This window comes from Brachypodium distachyon, chromosome 2 (genome assembly GCF_000005505.3).
Source record: "Brachypodium distachyon strain Bd21 chromosome 2, Brachypodium_distachyon_v3.0, whole genome shotgun sequence".
Classification (NCBI taxonomy): Eukaryota; Viridiplantae; Streptophyta; class Magnoliopsida; order Poales; family Poaceae; genus Brachypodium; species Brachypodium distachyon.
Window position 1 is genome coordinate 49,140,711 of NC_016132.3, and position 21,313 is coordinate 49,162,023.

The window sequence follows — 21,313 nt, forward strand, 5'->3', positions numbered from 1 at the left end:
ACCTGATATCCGAATTTGAAAAACCTAAAACAACAGATAATTCATTTTTTGTGGGAACGGTTTTGTCGTCTTCACTAATTTTAAGAAATTTCAAAAGAGGCTCCTTTGTGAGCTTTGGTTCTCATGTGGGCATGACAAAGCGTTCAGGGAAATCGCACACATTTGTACGTTGAGGTCGCCCCTTGAGACTCACCACCTCTGGAGACAGGAGAGCAGAGGTCACCTCCGAGATTCCTGTTGAAACATCAGCTTAGATGTAAATAAGACACGAGCAGCATGATTTCAACAGGGATGAATAAAACCGTGCCTGTACTACTGTACAGCTCCACCAGCCAGCCCTAGTTGGTGCACCATCACACAATACGTCTCGATCGAATTCGGTGAAGCCCTTCTTCAAAACTCACACCCCCCGCCGTCACATCTCCTAGTTAATCGTACCGCCCCGCCTAATAAATGGGCTCCCTCTTGTATTTTCCGGCCAAGGTCAATGTTGTCCTCCACTCCACCAAGCAGAACGAAACGTTACAACAAAAGCCCACCCGGAATCCGAACACATCGAAAGCCCCACCTCACCTCAAAACACACCGTGTGTGTGCAGCAGGCGTGCACCATCCACCCGTCGGTCGGTGTACTCCTCGCAGCATCGGACGCAGTAAACTACTACTCCTCCTCTTCGGCTCCTCGTCCTCTGGCTGGGCGCACTGCAGGATCAGGATGGATGAACACTTGCCGCGGGCGGATAGAAAACCCGCAACTTGCTCCGTTTGCTCCGAAGCCAACGCAGTACTGTAGTACCCGGCGCCGCGCGTACGGCCGAGCCGGGGGGTGGTGCGTGAGCGTGTACGCAGCCTTCCTTCCTTGCGGCACCGGCGCCGCGAGGGCGAGGGAGGCACCTCCGGGTCCCGTGGCGTGGTGGGGTGTGGAGCCGCTAGCGACAATCTGCACGAGAAATACCCACTTTGTTTAGTGTTTTCTTTTCTTTTCTTTTGCGTTCCTCTTCCCAACTCAACTCCCTATGCTGTACTACTGCTGCTTGCTCTTCGCAGTCCAGCTATCTCCCATAGACTTCACACCAACCCCTCGCCCGTCGCGCACACCGAAGAAAGAAAAACTGGGCCTGTTTTCTTTTTTTTTCCTGGGAAAGGAAAGAGAGTGAGAAGGGGAGGAAATTATACTACTCCTACTGCTCTACTGTCCAGCCAGGCAGCCACGGACACCAAGGCAGGAGCAGGAGCAGGAGCAGGAGGAGCGAGAAGAGACGAGCTCGGCGTGGTGAGGAGCGGTGCTGCATTGCATTGGGGCGGACGGATCGCCTCGCCTGCGTCGGGGTCTCGGATCTTGGCCCAGGCGTCCGAGGAGCTGAGCTTCTGCAACTGCTGGCTTCTTGATTCGGGAGTGTGCGCCCATTGCCCCCTGCCGGGTCCAGTGATCTGGTGCTGGTGTTGTGCGCCACCGCGCGCCGCCACTTGCGTGGGTGGGAGGATTCGGATCTCTCAAGGCGCGCCCTGTACTACGTCGCTGTCGGGAGAGCCCTGCGTGGTGGGTGGTCGCTGGCTTCTTCCATTCAAGCGGTGGTTCGCTGAGCTGCTGCTGCTGCTGATTGGGGGCCGCGGGAGATCTGGCCGTCGGCGTGGAGCTGCAGATCCCCTGCCTGCGCCTCCGAGCCCACGCTTCGCTGCTGTGGGGATACTTGCGGAGGGCGGTGGGGATGGGCGGCTACGGCTACGGCGGCGAAGCGGATCCCTTCCTGCCTCCGCAGCCGGGGTCGTCGGCATACGTCGCGCCGCCGGGGGACCATGGCCAGCCGCAGATGCAGCCGGGGCCGCGCCCTCCGGGTTGCCCCTACTCGTCCAACGCCTCTGCCCCGCCGGCTTCCACGTCGTACCATTCTATGCCCCCGGCGGCGTCCCCTCCGCCGGTAAGCAGCCCGCCTCCGGCGTCCCCTCCGCCCGAGCCATTGCCGTCACCTCCTCCAGCATTGCCGCCGTCACTGCCTCCGCCGGCATTGTCGCCTCCGCCACCGGATGCCCCCCCTCCGTCGACGCCGCCGCCGTCCCCGTCCCCGTCGCCGCCTTCCATAGAGGTGCAAGCGCCACCGCCACCGACGGCAGACGACCAGCCGCGCGTACAGCCACGTGTGTACCCTTCACCGCCCCCACCGTCGCTGCCCCCACCGCCTCCTGCAACCGTCTCGCCACCATCTCCTCCTCCGAGCCCCACACCATCGCCCTCGCCCGCTCCAGCTGCACAAGCTCCATCACCAGCGCCAGTCGCACCCTACAGGGTGCCTCCTCCGCCAAGAATCGTCTCTCCCCCACCGCCGCACCATCACAACAAGCCACATTATGCGCCGCCACGCTCGCCTGCGAGGCATTCAAATTCGACCCACGCACCAAGTGGCGTCGGCAAGAACATTGAGATATCGAGGGAAACAGCCACCACCATTGTAGCAATTGCTGGTCTTGCAATGCTAAGCTTTATTGGTGCCACCATTTGGTTCGTCAAGAAGAAGCGACGGCGGACAGAGCCCCCTTCAGCACTGCCCACACAGCAACAAGCTCCACCACCACCACCACCCAATTACATTCCCTCATCCGCTGGATCATCACTAGCATCAGGTACAATACATAAGAGCCAGAGTGGTAGTGTATAGCTATATTTACATCTCTTAAATTTAACCAACCCAGTTGATGCTCACTATATTTGTTGGTCAGACGGATTCTACTTACGGTCACCGGGGTATCCATTCATGAGGTCCAGTACTGGGAGCCACGGTTTCCCATACTCACCTGCTGACTCCGGGATAGGGTACTCAAGGATGCTCTTCACGCCAGAGAATTTGTCAGCAATCTCAAATGACTTTGCAGAGGAGAACCTTTTGGGAGAAGGCGGATTTGGCTGTGTGTACAAGGGCATCTTACCAGATGGTCGCCCGGTGGCTATCAAGAAGCTCAAGATTGGGAATGGGCAGGGGGAGCGTGAGTTCAGGGCTGAAGTTGATACCATCAGCAGAGTACATCATAGGCATTTGGTTTCACTAGTAGGTTACTGCACAGCAGAGGGCCAGCGGATGCTTGTTTATGATTTTGTTCCCAACAACACCCTTTATTACCATCTCCATGGTGAGAACTTCCTTTCAGTTATAGTGGTATCTATTTTAATTAAATTTTAGCTTCAATGAGGCAATCAGATTATTCCTTGCTTGCCTAATCCGCTCTTGAAATTTCAGTAAATGAAGTAGCACTTGATTGGCAAACAAGGGTTAAGATTGCAGCTGGAGCAGCTCGTGGCATTGCTTACCTTCATGAAGATTGTAATATTTTCGGGCTAAATTGTTTTGTTTATTAATCTCTGAACTAGGGTGGTTTTCTTACTACTGCTCTATTTTTATTCATCAGGTCATCCTCGGATTATACATAGAGATATTAAATCATCTAATATTTTATTAGATAACAACTTCGAAGCTCAGGTATGCTTTCTTTGGTGTATGACTTCCAGGTTCCAACATTTTTATGTAATTTTCTGGTTGTATTTATTTTAAAAAATTATCCACCTTGAACGATGTCCAGGTTTCTGATTTTGGACTTGCAAGGTTAGCGGCTGATTCCAACACACATGTCAGTACACGTGTCATGGGAACATTTGGGTAAGTAATCATGTAAATATAAACACAATGTTGCAATCTCCAAAATCTTGTTGGTTAATCTGTGATCATATGCATTTTCCAGTATTAACTTAATACATCTCCACAGGTATTTGGCTCCAGAATATGCATTGTCTGGCAAGTTGACAGCAAAATCGGATTTATATTCTTTCGGTGTTGTTCTTTTGGAGCTTATTACAGGAAGAAAACCTGTTGATTCTTCTCAGCCGTTGGGAGATGAGAGTCTTGTCGAATGGGTGAGCGTCTTAAAATGTATTCCGAACTTATTTTATGCCCCTCATTTTAGGTCCTAAACTAGGCATTCCTTTTTAATTTTTTTGAAATGTTTATTTGATTGATATCTTTTACTAATGAGTAATAATGACATGATTGTGTTTTCCGTCTATGTTTTTTAGATGTGTCAAGATTTGGTTGATTTCCTGTTCATAGTACTAGATAATTTTTGTTGAATAATATACTTGTTAAGCTGAGGTGAAATGTCCAAAATTCTAGAGCCTGATACCAGGATCTAAAGCCCTGGTGTCGTGCTCTACTAGATTGCCTCTTTCCCTCCAAAGTTGAACCCTTGGGGTTCTTTTATTGTAGGGTCGCTGCTACTAACTGTTGTAATATGTTACTTCTTACATTGGACCTGTTTCCATAGCATGTCGATCGAGAAAGTGGTCTGAAGAGAACCTAGTTAGCTGAAAGGTTCCAGGGATTGGAGCGCTTTTATAGAAAGTGGGCAACCTGATTATTCTTCCAGAGTGGCACACAGAAAGTGGATAGTGTTATTTAATGCAGTCTTCCTGCTTTGATGGATCATCAAAGAAGCTAGATGAGAACTTGGCTGGCTCAGGCAGCTTGAACAGGGACGAAGGGGAAGACAGCAATTATCCTAATACCTATAGATATGTGCTGTGAAGCAATCATGAAAGGAACTGATGCATCACACAAACGACACCGCCTTTCTGACTATTTTTTGGTGTTAAGGTTTCAAGTTTGCCTAACAAAAGATGCTGGTAATTCTAATCCATAGTTGATTGAAATGGCCGGGAGTTGCAATGTCTATTTTGCACAACAATGTGAATACAATCCACTGTCAATCAAAAACCAAAATAGGTACCCATAAAAAAAAAACCAAAATAGGTTGGAATAGAGGTTCTGGGGGCTATTTTGGCTTGATGGGATTTTTATTCTCAATTCTAAGAAAAGCTTTTTGGACATGCAATTTTTCATTTTTGAGATGGTAGAATTTGGAATAGAGCCAGCTTACCATCAGATGATCTTAACTCAGACTTTGCTGTTGCTGACAAATTTCAGGCCCGGCCCTTTCTCATGCAAGCAATTGAACATCGAGACTTTGGGGACCTTCCTGATCCAAGGATGGAGCAGAAGTTTGATGAAAATGAGATGTATCATATGATAGGAGCCGCAGCAGCATGCATTCGTCATTCTGCAGTGATGAGACCTCGAATGGGGCAGGTAACAAACCCTTCTGTCTTTCCCGCATATCACTGAACTAATGACACCAAAAGACCAAGATGTCACTGCATATTCTTTGCATCTCTCAGGTGGTTAGAGCGCTGGATAGTTTAGCGGACTCAAACCTGAACAATGGCCTTCAACCAGGCCGCAGCGAAGTATTCTTAGAACCGAGGACCGAAGAGATTAGATTGTTCCAGCTGAGAGAATTTGGCAGCCGGGAATGTAGCGATGAGTTGAGCCAAGCTAGCTGGAGAAGTCGGAGAGATTTGTAAACAGCACCGGTACAAGATCATTAACATTTTTTGGTCATTCTTTACATGTAATTATCTCTTTTACATGATTTTCTTTCTTTCTTTTCTCTGAGGCAATTCTTGTTCTCCCCGGAGTAAATTTTGCATTCTTTCTGGAGATAAGTAAATCCCTTCTTTTTTGGTCAGTGAAGAATATACAGAAAGTTTGGCCCCTGCGTCATTCCAAGAGAAGAATAACTGTATTATGTTTTCTGCTTTTTGGGCAGGCCAGATTGCTGCCCTTGCACTGCAAGTTTTAAGGCCGTAGAGGATCAGTGGTTGACTCAGGCCTTGTATTAAGCACAAGTACAATCATGATTGGCACATGTTCGCAGTGTTTATCCATGATGTAGTGTAATCCCATGGATCTTGTATGCTTACCCTTCGTTTTGTCAAAAGCCAAGGGGAAGCTTCGTTGCCGTCTCGTTCTCCCAACCATTTCCACTTGTGGTGGTTGCTGCGGGCGTCCCTGGCCTGGAAAAACATGCGCAGTCTGAGATGGATTGTTGAGATCTGTTCTCGTGGACGGTGGATCTCGTCTTGCTCGCGCGCATCGATCCGTCGGTGGATATGGACGATTATATCTTAAATGCGTCATGATTTGGATTGGCAGCCGCATGATTTGGTGGCAGATGGCAATGTGGCACCGAGAAATACGCGCACGATCTGCACGGACGCAGCGAGCGGCGACTTCACTGTCGGTTCAGTTGGCGTCGCCTTCTTTCTGTCCGTTTTTTCTTCTTTTCGAGTGGATTCTTCGTTCCTTTTTTTTCTTTTCTTTTGAGAGGAAGTGGATTCTTCGTTCCTTGTTCTGCTTTGCGGTGTGTTGGGCTGGCCAAACAAAACTGAAATACCATTTGCTTGTCGATTGATTCGCCCCCTTCTCGTGCCGGCTTCGGCTTTATGCTTGGGCTTTCATACCGCCCAAATGAAGAAGCCCAGGAGGCAAGGCCGGCCCAACGGTCCAAATACGATGTTGTCGAGGAGACGAGTCCAGACTTCTGGAGTCGAGTCACAAATCCTGATGGGGACACGGGCGCGTCATCTAGCCGGTCCGTCCGCTGACTGCCGCAAACGGCGACGAGAAGAGAAGTGACTGCGCGCTATTATTCCGCGGCGCTCCTCTCCAGACTCCGTGCACGCGCGCTCCAAGCCCCCCCCGCTTCGTCGTCGGTCTGCGCATCCTCATCCACCGAACCCTAGCGGCTAGCGCCTAGCGGTACCGCAGAACGGAGGAGAACTCCACCCATTGCAAGTCCGCTTCAGTTCCGCTCCTCCCGCTTCTTATCCTAGCCAGTAGCCATGGATGAAATCATGAAGGTGTTCGATCATACCGTCCGGGAGATGTAAGAACAGAGTTTATTTTTTCCTCTTCAGTTTTCGTTGCACCCGGTGATCTTTTCCCCTTCTACGCTGACCTTGAAACGTTCTCCCTTGTGCAGAAAGAGAGAGGTCAATCTCAAGGTGCTCAAGGTGCCAGAAATCGAGCAGAAGGTTTGGTTCTGTTTTGCCCATCGTATTTTGGTCGTATATGAAGCTTCATGGCGTACTGGTGTTTAACAGCTTCGTGAATTTTACGCGATAGGTTCTTGACGCGACCAGCGATGAGCCGTGGGGGCCTCACGGTTCCGACTTGGCGGACATCGCCCGTGCCACCAACAAATTGTGAGTGTCAAAGCTCAATGTTTCCTCACGTATTTTCCTGTAAATTGAGGGTGCACATTTGATCGTTCGCTTACTGTCTCGTTCTGCTTTCAGTGGCGAATGTGAAATAATCATGAAAGTATTGTTGCAACGGCTGGGGGCCACCGATGTGGATTGGCGTCACCTGTATAAGGTGAAAGCTGGAACTGGAACACTGTTGGGAACTTGGATTGTTTTTTTGCTTACAGACTGTTTCCTTCGCTTACAGACACTGGCTGTTATTGAGTATCTTCTTGCTAATGGCACTCAGCGCTCAGTCGGTGAAATTATTGACAACAGCTCAGGAATCGCGGTATGTTCCATTGCCTCATTTTAGTGGGTAAGCTCTCTATAAGATTTATCCTTGCCTGATGCTGATTCATTTCGGAAGGAACTTACAAGATTCAAATTTGTGGAGCCTAACGGAAAAGATGTTGGGCTCAACGTGCGCAAAAAGGCTGAAACTGTTCTAGCAATTGTTGATGACAGGCTGAAACTTCAACAAGTCAGGGAGAAGGCTGCTGCTACAAGGGACAAGTGAGGCATTCATGGCTGAGTTATTGTGCAGTCTGTAAACAATACTATTGCCTACATTTAGTGTTTAGCTATTTGCATGGATCATATGTGTAGGTATTTGGGTTTATCGTCAACTGGATTAACGTACAAATCAAGCGCAGCAGCATTTGGCAATGGCAGCTACTCCTCTGGTCGTCCCTATGGGAGCACAGGCGGCTCAAGAGAATCTGCTTCATTCAAGGACAGCTATACCAAAACAGAATGGAGCAAGAGCCCTAAAGACCTAGTGTCAAGGTACAGCAGCACTACGCAAAGGTCAAAAGAAACTACAAACAGCGCAAATAGCTATAAATCCATAAAGAGAGGCTCCAAATCATCTTTGAGTGCCACATCTGGAGTTCCAAGTTCACAGAAAGGGGAAAACGAAGATGATGGTTACGACTTCAACCCACGAGGATCTTCTGCATCCGGTCAATATTTCTTTATTATAACCCCAACCTTTTGTTAGAATTTAGAATATATGATTACCACACTTTCCCTGTTCTTCTAGCATTGTTATGCAATTCTTTAACTTATTATGCACATGTATATGCTGGCATTGCCATACTTTCAGGGTTTAGATTATATGATTACCATACTTTCCTGATTTGATAGCCATCATTCTACAATTTTGTAACTTATTATGCACATGTTTATGTTGGCGTTGCCATCCTTCTGCTTACCAGACTAGCTAGCTTAACACATTTAAAAAAAACATATGTCCCATAGTGTTGACACTATTTTTCTTACTTAGCTTTATCTTCGAATGCAGATGGATTAGCTAACGTGAGCTCTAATCATGTCGATCTCTTTGGTCCAAGCTTAATGGGCAACCTTCTTGACACTGCTGCTGAGCCGCAAGTTGATTTATTTGCGGACGCAGATTTCCAGTCAGTCAATACTTCATTGGAGGTGTCAACTGGTTCTCACGCTCAGGTTATTTATATTTTTTAGCATGCCAGTTTTTTTCATTCCTTACATTTGTTTTTCATAAGATCCTGTTAAATGATAGAATAAATTCACAAAAATGTGCTATAAAAGCTGCTTTTAGTAAGTGAGTGCAAACAATTATGAAGATTAATGACCTGTACACTGGCACTTTATGTTTCTTTTGTTTATATATTTCCAAAGACATACTGTATTTGATAAATAAAACACTTGGTAAATCTCAAATCCACGAGTTCATAATTTGGTATATTTTCTAACTTATTTTATTGTTTCCATTGTCATTACAGGACAACATCGATCTATTTGCTGGCAGATCGTCTTTTGGTGGCTCAGTGACTTCAGAGCATAATTTGTCTTCCCCTGCACATCCTTTGGCTTCTTCTCTTAATTCCTTCCAGCCATCTTTTGCCACATCAATTCCTTCAGACAGAGAGTTCACTGCGCGTGACACTCCAAGCAAACCTTCGGAAAGAAAGCCTCCCACACCTTAACATTTAAGCAACACAGCTTTCGAGCCGTTCGCTGCAATTGCACTGAAGAATTTTGATGGGTCGGACTCTTTTGGTGCATTTTCTTCAAGTACAGGCTCATCTGTTACTGAATTGACACATGATTCTGCTGGAGGCAACAAAAATTCTGATCGTACTCCTTTGGAGGAGCTGAATCTTGGTGCCTTCACTTTACGGAAGGAATCACCCACAACAGCTGCCACCGAATCCATGAACAAGTCACCCACAGAGCATGAGCAGGCTTCTATGCCAGCATCAAGACCGGTTACGAGGAAAGAGACCTTTCAGATCAAATCAGGCATATGGGCTCACTTTTCTAGCCGTGGGTTGATTGATTTGAGTATAACTGCCCGTAAGTACACACTCTAGGTGATGATTTATTTGTGTTTCGTCATGCATGTGCTTGTTCGTCCAACAAATTCTGCAGCATTGGCAAAATATAAGTAACAATACCTAATGTGAGTTCTAGTTGCAGCTCTTTAGACACAAAGTCTTTTTTCAGGGGATGTAGATGCAAAATAGTAAACTTGCTAGTACACCATACTGTGAGCTATAGTTCCAGATTTGCAAACTCTTCATTTTGGATAAACAGTATGTGCACTGATTTTGCATGAGGCAGGAAAGGTGTAGGGAATTGTGGTTTATCCGCCTTACAAGATTACGAGAACAGACATGTAGAGAATTCGAGGTGGACCTAACACACTACGAGAGGGCCTACTCACCTATAGCAACTACTTTGGTGTAGTTGATTAGTCTCTTTTTATTTCTACTTACTTAGTGCAAACTTTCGGGCGGCAGATCCACTCACGTTAAAGCAAGTCTTGAATCCGGGCGGCTATGCCACTCACGTTGAAACAAGACCGTTGTGATTCCGGGCGAATCCGCTCACGTTAAATCACAACTTATATGCACTAAGTACTTAGAAATAACAAGGCCTAACCGGGAGACTTATATGAACAAAGTAGCATTATATTGCTTTAGGAATATTAGTACAAGAGAGAGCATACACACCTTACACTTGCTCACACCTTGTTCTCCACCTTCTTCACTTTCTTATTCTCTACTACATAAGGTGTGAGGCAAGTGTCTCTATTTATAGGACTACATGACTATTGGATCTTTGACATGTGTCAAAATCTTAACCATTGATACAAAATATCTAAAGCCTTCCACACACTTCTACATAAATATCTAGGTACTAGAAGGTTTCCTATTTATTTATTTTAAACTCCTATTCTAGAGTATTCCAAAGTTTCTACATAATTCTTCATGCATATCTAAACACTAGAAGGTTCCCTCTTTTATTTATTTTATATTCTAGAGTATTCCATAGTAATGTCTTCTTTCTTGTAATATTGAGAACACTCTAGAAGTTTGCATTGTATTCTCCAACAAGACATGTTGAATTAATCCAGAAGTACAGTAGGAAGCGAAAGGAGGCAATTTCAAAGGCTAATGATCCTAGGTGCTGAAAAGGAAACTGCATCCTTTCTTATAACTCAGTTCCACTGTTTGTGATATGCAGCAAAGAAGGTCGATCTTTCAGATGCCGGGGTTGTTGGGCGTCTGAGCAACAGGTCGGAGGCGGGGGCGACAATGGGCATCGGTCCTGATTTTCCATCTTCGGCAGGACCAACCGGTGGAGGGGGCTATTTCCAGCAGCGGCAATCTGGAAACTTTTAAAGCGATCCTTAGTCAGGGTTTTGGCAGTGGCCATGCTGATAAAAACACCCATGGTCTCTGATCTGTTGGGGCATGTGCAACCTCGTACCTGCACATGTAGGTGTAGATGTATTGCAGAACTATCATACTTGTCCTAGAGGCCCCATGATTTTGTATGTGTATTACAAAGTAAACATAGTTTGTGTGCGTGAGTAAATAAAACTGATGCGGTGATGAGAACGGTGCAAAAGTCTGCAGAATAACCAAAACAGAAGGTATATACAGTTTATCTTTTCATACATTCCCTGTATCACGTCTAACATACCCGAGACGATTGTGAGGGTTCCCGGTTTCTAGAGATGCCATATTAACCGCGATTCCTAGAGATGCCATGTTAACCGCGAACCGAACTACCGAACCGAAAATACTGGAAACCAAACTTGATAAACCAAAACCAATAATTTTGGTACATAATTCGGTCTCCATATAGGAAAACCAAATTATTTGGCTTGGGCGTTCGGTTTGTTCGGTTCTTCAGGTTTTTAGGAAATCCGGTTCTCTAAAAATCCTAAACGATCGGGTTCAGAAATAAGAGAAAATTGAATGTTTAGAAACCTTTGGTACAAAATTGATAGAAATTGGTAACGGAATCACTGTGCGTCTAATGCTTTCGAGTCCGAACTTTGTGCGATACTTGGATGGATGGCTGCAGTCCGCACAATGACGTTCATCTCGACAGAACAATCTATGTCTCCAAATTAGTTTTGTTAATCCGTCATGATTATAAACTAGCTTTTTAATATTGTAGTAGATATTAATAAATTTATTGGATAATTAGTTAAAGAAATTTGACTCAAAACAAGATAATCCGTACAACATTTATAAAAAGGAACTGAGATAGTCTAGCGTATAATCATTTTGTTCTTGGAGCTGCCACTTGCCATTGGACAAGATAATTGTGCAATCGCTCGAGCACGTGTGGAAAATACTAAACCGTTCTTGATACATGCACATCGGTTCACGTCCGCCCTCGTGCTGTCTTTGACCTGAACTCCTCTCACACCTTCCTTGCACCCCGATCAAACATTATTATATATCGAAGAACACACATGCGCATGCGCCCAATCAGATTTAACAGCGTGCGCATAGGTGCATATATATACACGGCACAATGATCAGTACGCACTCGCCAAACCAGAATCCTATCTACTGCTAAATCCAGCGTCTCTTCGCATAATTAACCTTAGGTCGCACGCCATGATGAACATGAGCCACGACGACTACGTCTCCCTGTGCCTCATGGCCCTCGCCTCCGCGCAATCAGGCGGCTGCGGCCAAGCAGTGGAGACCAGGCAAATGCAATGGCTACAGACCTCTACGACAGCGGCGCCGCCCTGCGAGCTCCGGTTCCGGTGCTCCGTCTGCGGGAAGGCCTTCCCGTCCCACCAGGCGCTCGGCGGGCACAAGGCCAGCCACCGGAAACGGACGGCGCCACTGCCCGTGCGTGTAATAAGCGCGTCGTCGTCGGCCGAGGAAACTACGACAGCGTCCTCTAACACGACGTCCGGCGCCGGGGGCAAGCACAGGTGCTCCGTGTGCCACCGGAGCTTCGCGACGGGGCAGGCGCTCGGCGGGCACAAGAGGTGCCATTACTGGGACGGGCTCTCGGTGTCTCTCTCGCCCACGGCTACGGGTTCCGGTTCCGGTTCCGGGTCGTGCGTCAGGGATTTCGACCTCAACTTGGTGCCGGCGCCCGAGATGGCCGCCGCCGCCGCTGGAATGAGAAGGTGGGGAGAAGAAGAGGAGGTGCAGAGCCCGTTGCCGATAAAGAAAAGGCGGCTCCTATCAAGTCCTTCCTCGAAGCTTAATTTAACAACTTGCTAGTTGATTGTAAAGCATTCGGACCATTCATTCATTATTTTATTTCACTTGATCGCTCAGTCCATTGCTAACGAGCGCTGGTTAGGCCACCTTTTCCTTGTTTGTAACGAAGATGCCCCCGCTATTTTCTGCAATTGATACCGGTTTGCCTTAGTCTATTGGATGCCCGTTCCCTGCCGCCTCTGTGAGTGACTCCAACAAATCTTTTGATTCACAAGTTGTACCAAAGATTAAAGATTAAAAATATAGGGTAAAATATATAGTACGATGCTAAAATAATACGGAGTATACTATAGTAGTAAAGAAAATGGGAAGAAAATATTGCCAAAGCACCACTAGCAAAGCAATGCAGAAACTAGCAAAAACTATCAAGGTTGCCTTATTTCGACCGGTACGAGATCCCTAAATGTTTCAAAAATGGTATATCTCTCATACAAGATTCTTCATTTCCCTCGGTTCAAAAATGCAGAACATATTTCCTCAAAAAAATTAAAAAAATGCAGAACATACTCTTTAATCTGCGAGTGGAAGGAAGTTAGCAACCCCCGCTTGTACCATCCCATTGCAAGTTGCAACTACTGGTTCAGAGTTTTGACAGCGCAACATCCATCACATCAACGAAGAAATCTGCATTCATTAACAAATAGGACATGCAATTCAATTCGATGTGCAATATCTGCCTAAATATTATGCAGCATATATAGGAATCCCACTGGAAGGAACAACCTACCCGAGTCTTCCTTGGTGAAGCACAGAGGGGGAGTGATCCTGAACACGTTCCCGTAAAAGCCCCCCTTTCCCACCAGAACGCCCATGTCTGCACATTCAAAACCGTCGTTAGTCAGAACACCAACCTTCCAAGTACCTTTCATGTGTTCGGCTTATCGTCAGGTGGGAACAATAAATTCTTCCAAGTACCTTTCATGTGTTCCATGGCACGGCAAACCTCATCTTTTGCCGGGGTCTTGAGCTGCCGGTCAGTCACAAGCTCGACGCCGAGCATGAAACCTGTCCCCCTCACGTCACCAATGACTACAAGAACAATCATGTCAATTCACTGTCAGAACCTCCAACAAAAAAGAACTAGCGGGACCAGGTGAAACAGATACAGACTTTCATGCTTCTTCTGGAGGTCGCAGAGGCTGTCTTTGAGATAGGAGCCGACGACGAAGGCGTTTTCCTGGAGCCTCTCCTTCTCAAGGACCTTGAGGACAGCGAGCCCGCCATCGGTGCAGAATGGGTTGCCACCGAACGTGTTTCGCCGGGTCATGACCTGCGCGATCTCCGGTGTCGTCACCACGGCGCCCAGAGGGATGCCATTTCCGATACCCTGCGTCGCAATTGCCAAAGCCCAAAGGTGATCATCATCAGGAAAGAAAAGCGCAAATGGCAAAGGCAAGTGTTGCGTGCGTGTGTCCCGTTGCTTTTGCGCACCTTTGCCATGGTCACAATGTCAGGGATCACGCCATGGGTCTCAAACCCCCAGAAGTGGCTGCCGACGCGCGCGAAGCCCGCCTGGACCTCGTCGGCGATGCAGAGACCACCGGCCTTCCTGACGAGGTCGTACGCTAGGGGCATGTAACCAGGAGACACCTCCACAATCCCACCAACACCCTGCAATTAATATGAGCGAAAGGAAAGCAATTTCAGTTCTGATCACGTCGTGTCCACAGTGATTTGGTGGTATACCTGGATAGATTCAGATATGAAGCCGGCGACGTTGCCTGTGGTGCCGAACTCGATGATCTCCTTCACATCTCGCGCGTACTTCTCGGCGTCCGAGCCGAAGACGCCCCTGTATGGGTCCGGGTTCACGGCATGGTGCACGCCACTCTGCAGCAACACGTATCAGAGATACTGGTTCAGAATTCAGCAATTCTACTACAGTTGCTCAGTGCGCCTCCTTCCGATCGACTGGCGTATATTCGATCATACCGTTACTAAAAAAAAATGTATACCTGAATAACGTTGAACTTCCAGTTCTTCTGCGCGGTGGCGCCCATGGTGGCGGCGGCGTTGCCGTGGTAGGAATTCCGGAGAGATATGATGTCGTGGGAGCCGGTGTACAGCCGCGCCATCATAATGGCGAGCTCGTTGGCCTCCGTGCCGGAGTTGGTGAAGAAGATAACCTATGTATCATTGAAACAAACTTGGTCAAGATTTGCTACGTACACGACAAAAAGTACTACAAGCGTGCGTGCATTGAGATCGCCGGGCATCTTAGAGGCCAGCGCCTCGGCGAAGTCGGTGATGACGTGGTTGAGGTAGAGCACGGTGGGGTGCTGCAGGCGCCTGGCCTGCGCGATCATCGCGTCCACGATGTCCGGGTGGCTGTGGCCGCAGCACACGGTGGCGATGCCGGCGAACGCGTCCAGGTAGCGCCGGCCGTGCTCGTCATACAGGTACTGCCTCTTTCCTTCCACGATGTTCAGCTACATAAATCATCCAACAACAACATGCAACACAAAGAAATACTGTTAATCCCATACTGTTAAGCACAGTTCAAACTGAACAATATATACCACAATTGCTAGCAAGATGCTGGAAATTAAGAACGATGCCGTACGGGCTTGGAATAGAAATGGAACAGGGACGGGCTGAGGAACTCGGCGCGCTTCCGGGCGATCTCGTCGGCGGTCGGGCCGTCGTAAGGCTGCGGCACATGGTCGAAGGTCGGCATTCTCGGCACCGGCACGTCCGCCGCCGTCCTGACTGCCGCGGCCAGCCTTGAGAATCTCCTCGCCATGCTAGCGTCCTGCATCTCTAGTCTCTAGTAACCGGCCACCTGAATAAATTCTGTACGTACGTTCCATTCTCCGGTGATTCTCTTACTTATAGTGACCGTAAAGAATCAAAGAGAAATAATGTATTTCCTATTTCCTCTAAATCACGATCCTGATGCGATTCATTTGCCTTAAATTTGGTGCAGGCAATAAAGGGGGAAGCTGTTTATGGAAATTCATGAAGCGGGTTTATGGAAAGAGTTAAGTGCAGCCGTGGTAACTGAACTTATCGATCCGTGCCTGTCATTTAGGTCCACAATCTGGCAAATAAAGGATTAGTCTTCCTAATGGTATCCTCAGAAGCTGACTATTAAGGGTGTGTAATGTCAGTTTCAGTTTTTCTTATCCATGCCATGTAGAATAAGTGTTGACGCAGAAGTGAAAAAAAAAGATGAAAAGGAGAAAGAATATGGGAATTTTTCTAATGTATTCTCTCCGACCCATAAAAAATGTCGCTCACTTACTACAAAAATTGTACTAACTTAGTACAAAATGACAACACTTCTTTTATGGACCGAAGGGAGTACTAGATTTCACCTTTTCTTAACATTTATTCATTGATTTTATTCATCCAAACATCAATTGTAAGATAGTATGACACTAAGATATAAATCATTGTACATCATGTTTTGTTGTCTTTTCTTGATGACATGGAGCACATAAGAGAAAACAGTCTTATCGAGCATTGTACATGTCCTAATAAACTCTTAGTTGAAATTTACTAATTTGGAGGAAAGGGAAATAGGAGAGAGAGAAGAACTGACAATTCATGAAGAGTCGGACTCTTAAGAAAAGAATCGACTAAGAGTCAGTTAAGAGTTGACCTATTTACTATTGTACATCATCGCATTTAATGCTAAGAAATCATTTATACTCTGTAAATTTAAAGACACACATGTGTTATTTTTCGTGGACTCTAGACGACCGAAAGGTCAACGATGACTCTACTATTAACTGTGGCTGACCTAAACTCTTCCGCTTGAATCAGATACAGTAAAGATCTTGCAACTCTATTCCGTACGGGAGAATCATGGTTGCATGTAACTGCTATCTACCGTGCCCTCCCGATGGCGTACGTGGGATCTTACGGAGCCAGATCTCGTATTTTGCGAGATAATGGACATAGGTGTAGATTAAATTGGTTTGACAAGTGATAGGCGGCAGCACACAAGTTCACTTCGGTTTGAGTATTTGTCTTGAACTTCGATGAGTAACTCCAGGTCTGCTGCTTACGCACCATTCCTTCGTTGAAATTATTGCATGAAAATTTCGTGGACTTGCTCTTGGAGCGAAAACCATTGATTTGCCATGGTCACGTACCACCTCACGTGCAGCTTTCAACAACCCCGCATGGGTGCTCCGACGAATTAATAAACCTATGAGGACCTTTATTTGGGAGAAGCACCAGGAGCAAAATGCGTCCACTCCGTCCGTCTCTTTTTTTTTAGCGAACTTCGTCCGTCTCTTTAGTGAACTGGAGCACGGTCTGCCGCCCTCGATCACTCGGCGGCCCGGGGATCTCAGATTTGGCCTGGTTTGGGCGTGCTCTCCGCCTGCGCTGGCTTTAGTTCGCTTGGCAGGACCGGGCAAGGCCTTGGGTGGGCCTGTCTTCCCCCTGCGACGAGGCCGACCGGGCCCTTTTCAGGGCCTCTTCCCAAGTCCAGCTTGGCGATGGGGCCTCGGCGCTGTTCTGGCACGATGCGTGGCTCCCGGACGGATTCTCACCGGGCCAGCGATGGCTGGGCCTCCTTGCCATCGCCTCTAGGAAGCGGCGAATGGTCCAGAAGGAGCTGACCGGTCATAATTGGATTCGCTCCCTCCTGCGGATCGCCACGCCTGAGCAGCTCACGGACTTCATTGAGATTTGGCAATGCCTCAGCGAGATCACCCTCTCCGAACAACAGGATGACATCTCTTGGCGGTGGATGACCTCAGAAATTTACTCGACGGCTTCGTCCTTCAAGGCGCAATTCCTTGGCTCAATGCCGCCCTTCTACACCAACAAGATCTGGACGGCCAATGCGGAGCCCAAATGCAAGTGACGATGCTCCACGGGAAGATTCTCACGGCGGACAATCTAGCGATGCGGAGCTGGCCGCACAATCCCATTTGCAAGCTCTGTAGGATCCATCCGGAAACAATCATACACATTTGCCACGAATGCTCTTTTGCTCACGAGGTCTGGAGTCATATCCAGAGATGGAGTCCGGATCAACCCCCCCCCCCCCCCCGTCCCTCGTCCCTCGTCCTCTAGCTCCATCAATGAGCTAATGGACGGCCTCTCATCGGGGCTCAATAAGCAAGCTAAGCGAGATCTCGGTGGGCGTCTCATCTACACTTGGTGGGGAATTTGGATGGAGCGCAACAGACGAACCTTTAGGGGAGCGGCGATGAACGCCCTTCAAGTGGCCCACTTGATATGGGCAGAGATTCAATGAAGGATTAGGGCGTGCAACGATGATCTGGGAGGCTAGTCCGGTTGTTTGTTTCTCTTGATCCTTTTCTCTTATTTTGCTTCCCCACTCTCTTTTCGAAGGATCAACCTTTGATCCTTCTCCCTGTACTGTGCTTCTCTTTAATCGAATGATGGAATCGACCGTCTTTTCCTAAAAAAAACATTGATTTGACCTCAATAGTTGGATTCAACAATGCTCGAATGTCGTTTCCCTTCCTGCGACGTAATCCTTGAAGAACCTTTTAGGTAGCCAGTGTGTTATTTGTGAAAAAAGAGGACTGAAGATTTGCCTGCATGTAACTATTCTAGTTACTCATCATTACAACAGTCACAACAGCAACTAAAACTAGCGCCGATTGAAATGGTCTGCAAACTATTACAATGGAGAAATATCAATGGAAACACACCACGACCGACAATGCATGTCACATATATGTGTTATCTGTATAAAGTCGCCATAATTTTTACATATTTTGACACCAATCAAATCGTATATGTGACGTATACATTTATGTACCCTTAAGCGGCGCAAAATCTTGACTAATTCTTGATGGATGGGTCGGCCCATGACATCCAATAGGTCATATTAGCCATGGCGGTCAGGAAAATGTTTGACTCTTCAACCCGCCCCAGTCCTCTGAGTCACATGGCGCGGTTTCAGTACCGAACAGGCCGACAAATTTCCATTCCTATGTTTATTTACTCCATTCTTAGATATAAGAGTTCTAACTTTGTCCTAAGTCAAACCTTTTAAAGGGTCAACCAAATTTATAGAAAAAATGCAGATATCAAAGTAACTATATATGAACATCAATAACGCAAAGGATTTAATAAAAGCGATGTATATCTGGTGAAAATCCCATTCAGTGCAAACTTGCAAACTATCATCATAATCCGTTGGATAAAAAACGCATGGCTCGGATCAGAGATGGAAATTTCACTACCCATTGAAAGAAACTTTTGCAAACAACCCCCTACCATTGTCCATTGTGTTTAAGTGGTTGGTGGGATTTCAGATTTCCAATTGATCGGAGCCGTATGTTTTTATCTAATAATGACATGTAGTACAGATAGTTTTCAAGTTTGTACACTAGATAGTAGATACGTGGTCTTTAACGAAACTAATTTAGAGTTATAGATGTGGCGTCGTATCGTGTGAATCCACACAGCCTGGTGTATCCCTGCATCCAAACCGTATCAGTTGTTCGATCTACATCCAATGCCTCCAATCTAAAGCATGGAAAATTTGCAAAAACCTGCCCGCAGCCTCCATTAGTCAGGTCTCTATTTTTGCCCAAACCCCCCAGGCAACACGTGCTTCTCTCTCTCAGTCCCTCCACGATTCCAGAGAAAAACATCCTGACCGCCAACATCCGTTTAGGGCTGGCCATCGTGCACTTAGATCGATCAGCATGACGATCACCACGATTGCTGACGGCGAACTTGCTTGTACAGCGGCAGAGGGAACCGGCTTGACCTCCTCCCCTCTGAGATCACGATGCAGTGATGTTGAGACTCATGGTCTTTTCCCTAATCCGTTTCTCCATAGCTCTGTTGCCCCTGATCCGTTTCTCCAAAGCCGTCCTAGTGCAGAACATGGCTTCACTTGCACACATGCAAATTCAGGTAACAAATAACAGAAACGGATTCAATCTTAGTATATGTCGTACATACATGTGTGCTTCTTGTATAATTTATTTTAATCAGGGGACTGCATGTGCATATGCTGTACATACCTGCATGCTTCTCTTCTAATTGTCGTTATCATGTGTTGGATGTGCAGCAAGGAAATCAGTCCATAGTTTGCAATCTCAGATGACCGAGGGAGGATTTTGTACACCCATAAAGAAAGCAAGCATTCCACAATTTGTAAGTTTGATAAGAATAAGATTTTAATGTGTTGCTATTCAGTTTTATGAGTTATGCATAATATATAGGGCGCCAATATATAGTGCTTACTGTGATTAACTCTTTATGTTTCAGTGTTCATCGTCTACACCAAAATGTGATGAGAAATTGAAACCAAAAGTTGGGATGGAATTCAAAGGACTCGAGGCCGCGGAGGAGTTCTATAAGTCATCTGCACATCATGTGGGTTTTGGAGTTCGAATCGGACAACAAAAGAAGTTGAAGAATGAGGTCGTTCGAACTAAGCGCTTCATGTGCAATAGGGAAGGATTCCAATCTGAGAAGGCTAAAGAGATTGAAGATCCCTTAAAGAAAAGGCGTAAGAATACAACCACAAGATGTGGGATGCACATATTTTCGTTAGGCTGTGTGGTGATAACACCTACAAGATAGACTCATGGGTTGAGCGCCATACTCATGGTCTTGTATCGCCTGACAAGCGTCACTTGATCAGGTCAAATCGCCAAGTCAGCGAGAGGGCAAAGAATACACTGTACACATGCCATAAAGCAAGCATAGGCATCTGCCAGGCATATAGGCTCCTCCAAGTCAGCGAGGATGGGTTTGAAAATGTTGGATGCATGAAGAGGGACTTAGCAAAATTACTACCATGACCTTAGGTATAAAATCAGGAATGCGGATGCTCAAATGTTTGTGGCCCAACTAGCTAGAAAGCAAGACAAGCAACATAATGGCCAATGATGACTTTATACACCTTATTGCAGCTCATTGAGGAATTCAACTTTAGCTTCTAGTTGCTAGTACTACGTATCAGGTGCATAGGAGTAGAATATCAGATTTAGAACTGGACAGATTTTCATTTATTTAACTATTTGTAATGCATCAGAACTTGTGTTTTTATCACATTTGTTTTAGCTTATTTTTTTTGATACTCAATGTGCTTACAATTGACACTTGGGATAAATTTTGTATACCAAGGAGCAACATCTATAACCAGGCTGAAATGTATCAACTAGAAGCTATTGTCAGCCTGTGAGCTTTTCATTGACTGAAATGCAGCAGCAAGTTCTACTTTCTTACTCTGTGAAAGAGATTCTAGGATGGAGTGTATTTTGCTGCAAGAGCACCTTGCTGTACTAAGATTACTGTAACTTCCTTTTGATATAAAGTACAATGTAAATTTACATCACATCACAAGCTGTAGCTGAAGCTAGCACCTGGGAGAAATGTAGGTGTTATCAACTCTATCAACAGTGAGTTCATTCATCCGTCCTTTACCACTGAGTTTCTAAACCAAAATTCTTTAGCACTGACTAGCATGCATGAGGTGCAAAACTTACAAGCACTGACTAGCATGTATCATAGCAGCACATCAGTTTGAAACTGTAGTCTGCAACAAGCTGAAACTAACACAGAAGAAGAACAAGGCTGAAACAAAATTCCCATTCACCAACTGCTTGCAATTTACATTCATCGATGAAATGTTATTTACAAGGAAACTACATCCGGGTACTCACACAGAAGAAGAAGAATTGAAATCAACAAGA

The 21,313-nt window shown here is 46.4% G+C and overlaps 4 protein-coding genes across 8 annotated transcripts; 3 read left to right on the plus strand and 1 right to left on the minus strand.

The window, feature by feature from the left end:
* Positions 1-1,679: 1,679 nt before the first annotated feature.
* On the plus strand, positions 1,680-5,838 carry LOC100843763 (proline-rich receptor-like protein kinase PERK8). 2 transcript variants are annotated; one of them, XR_002963478.1, is made up of 9 exons: positions 1,680-2,618; positions 2,715-3,122; positions 3,230-3,313; positions 3,399-3,469; positions 3,570-3,646; positions 3,753-3,900; positions 4,967-5,128; positions 5,218-5,563; positions 5,649-5,838. XR_002963478.1 is itself a non-coding variant. In XM_003567051.4 (8 exons), the coding sequence occupies exons 1-8, from the start codon at positions 1,709-1,711 to the stop codon at positions 5,401-5,403; spliced, it is 2,046 nt and encodes a 681-aa protein (XP_003567099.1). In that variant the 5' UTR covers positions 1,680-1,708; the 3' UTR covers positions 5,404-5,762. The 2 variants fall into 2 exon arrangements, 1 of the variants encoding a protein (XP_003567099.1); XM_003567051.4 differs by having other exon boundaries at positions 5,218-5,762.
* Positions 5,839-6,436: 598 nt separating this feature from the next.
* On the plus strand, positions 6,437-11,047 carry LOC100844065 (clathrin interactor EPSIN 1-like). 4 transcript variants are annotated; one of them, XR_002963480.1, is made up of 10 exons: positions 6,437-6,767; positions 6,864-6,915; positions 7,007-7,086; positions 7,180-7,258; positions 7,334-7,417; positions 7,496-7,641; positions 7,735-8,090; positions 8,432-8,571; positions 8,895-9,468; positions 10,642-11,047. XR_002963480.1 is itself a non-coding variant. In XM_024459454.1 (9 exons), exons 1-9 carry the CDS (start codon positions 6,724-6,726, stop codon positions 9,096-9,098), a joined length of 1,209 nt encoding a protein of 402 aa, XP_024315222.1. In that variant the 5' UTR covers positions 6,441-6,723; the 3' UTR covers positions 9,099-9,705. The 4 variants fall into 4 exon arrangements, 1 of the variants encoding a protein (XP_024315222.1); XR_002963479.1 differs by having other exon boundaries at positions 6,441-6,767; positions 8,432-8,595; XM_024459454.1 differs by lacking the exon at positions 10,642-11,047 and having other exon boundaries at positions 6,441-6,767; positions 8,432-8,595; positions 8,895-9,705.
* An 808-nt stretch (positions 11,048-11,855) lies between these two features.
* On the plus strand, positions 11,856-12,797 carry LOC104582860 (zinc finger protein 36). The gene has a single exon (XM_014899493.2). It carries the CDS (start codon positions 12,036-12,038, stop codon positions 12,660-12,662), a length of 627 nt encoding a protein of 208 aa, XP_014754979.1. The 5' UTR covers positions 11,856-12,035; the 3' UTR covers positions 12,663-12,797.
* A 190-nt stretch (positions 12,798-12,987) lies between these two features.
* On the minus strand, positions 12,988-15,360 carry LOC100845801 (alanine--glyoxylate aminotransferase 2 homolog 3, mitochondrial). The gene is made up of 9 exons (XM_003569709.4): positions 15,226-15,360; positions 14,861-15,091; positions 14,618-14,788; positions 14,349-14,492; positions 14,094-14,273; positions 13,773-13,989; positions 13,578-13,691; positions 13,390-13,476; positions 12,988-13,286 (listed from the first exon to the last, which is right to left on the minus strand). Exons 1-9 carry the CDS (start codon positions 15,337-15,339, stop codon positions 13,243-13,245), a joined length of 1,302 nt encoding a protein of 433 aa, XP_003569757.2. The 5' UTR covers positions 15,340-15,360; the 3' UTR covers positions 12,988-13,242.
* Between the last annotated feature and the right edge of the window lie 5,953 nt (positions 15,361-21,313).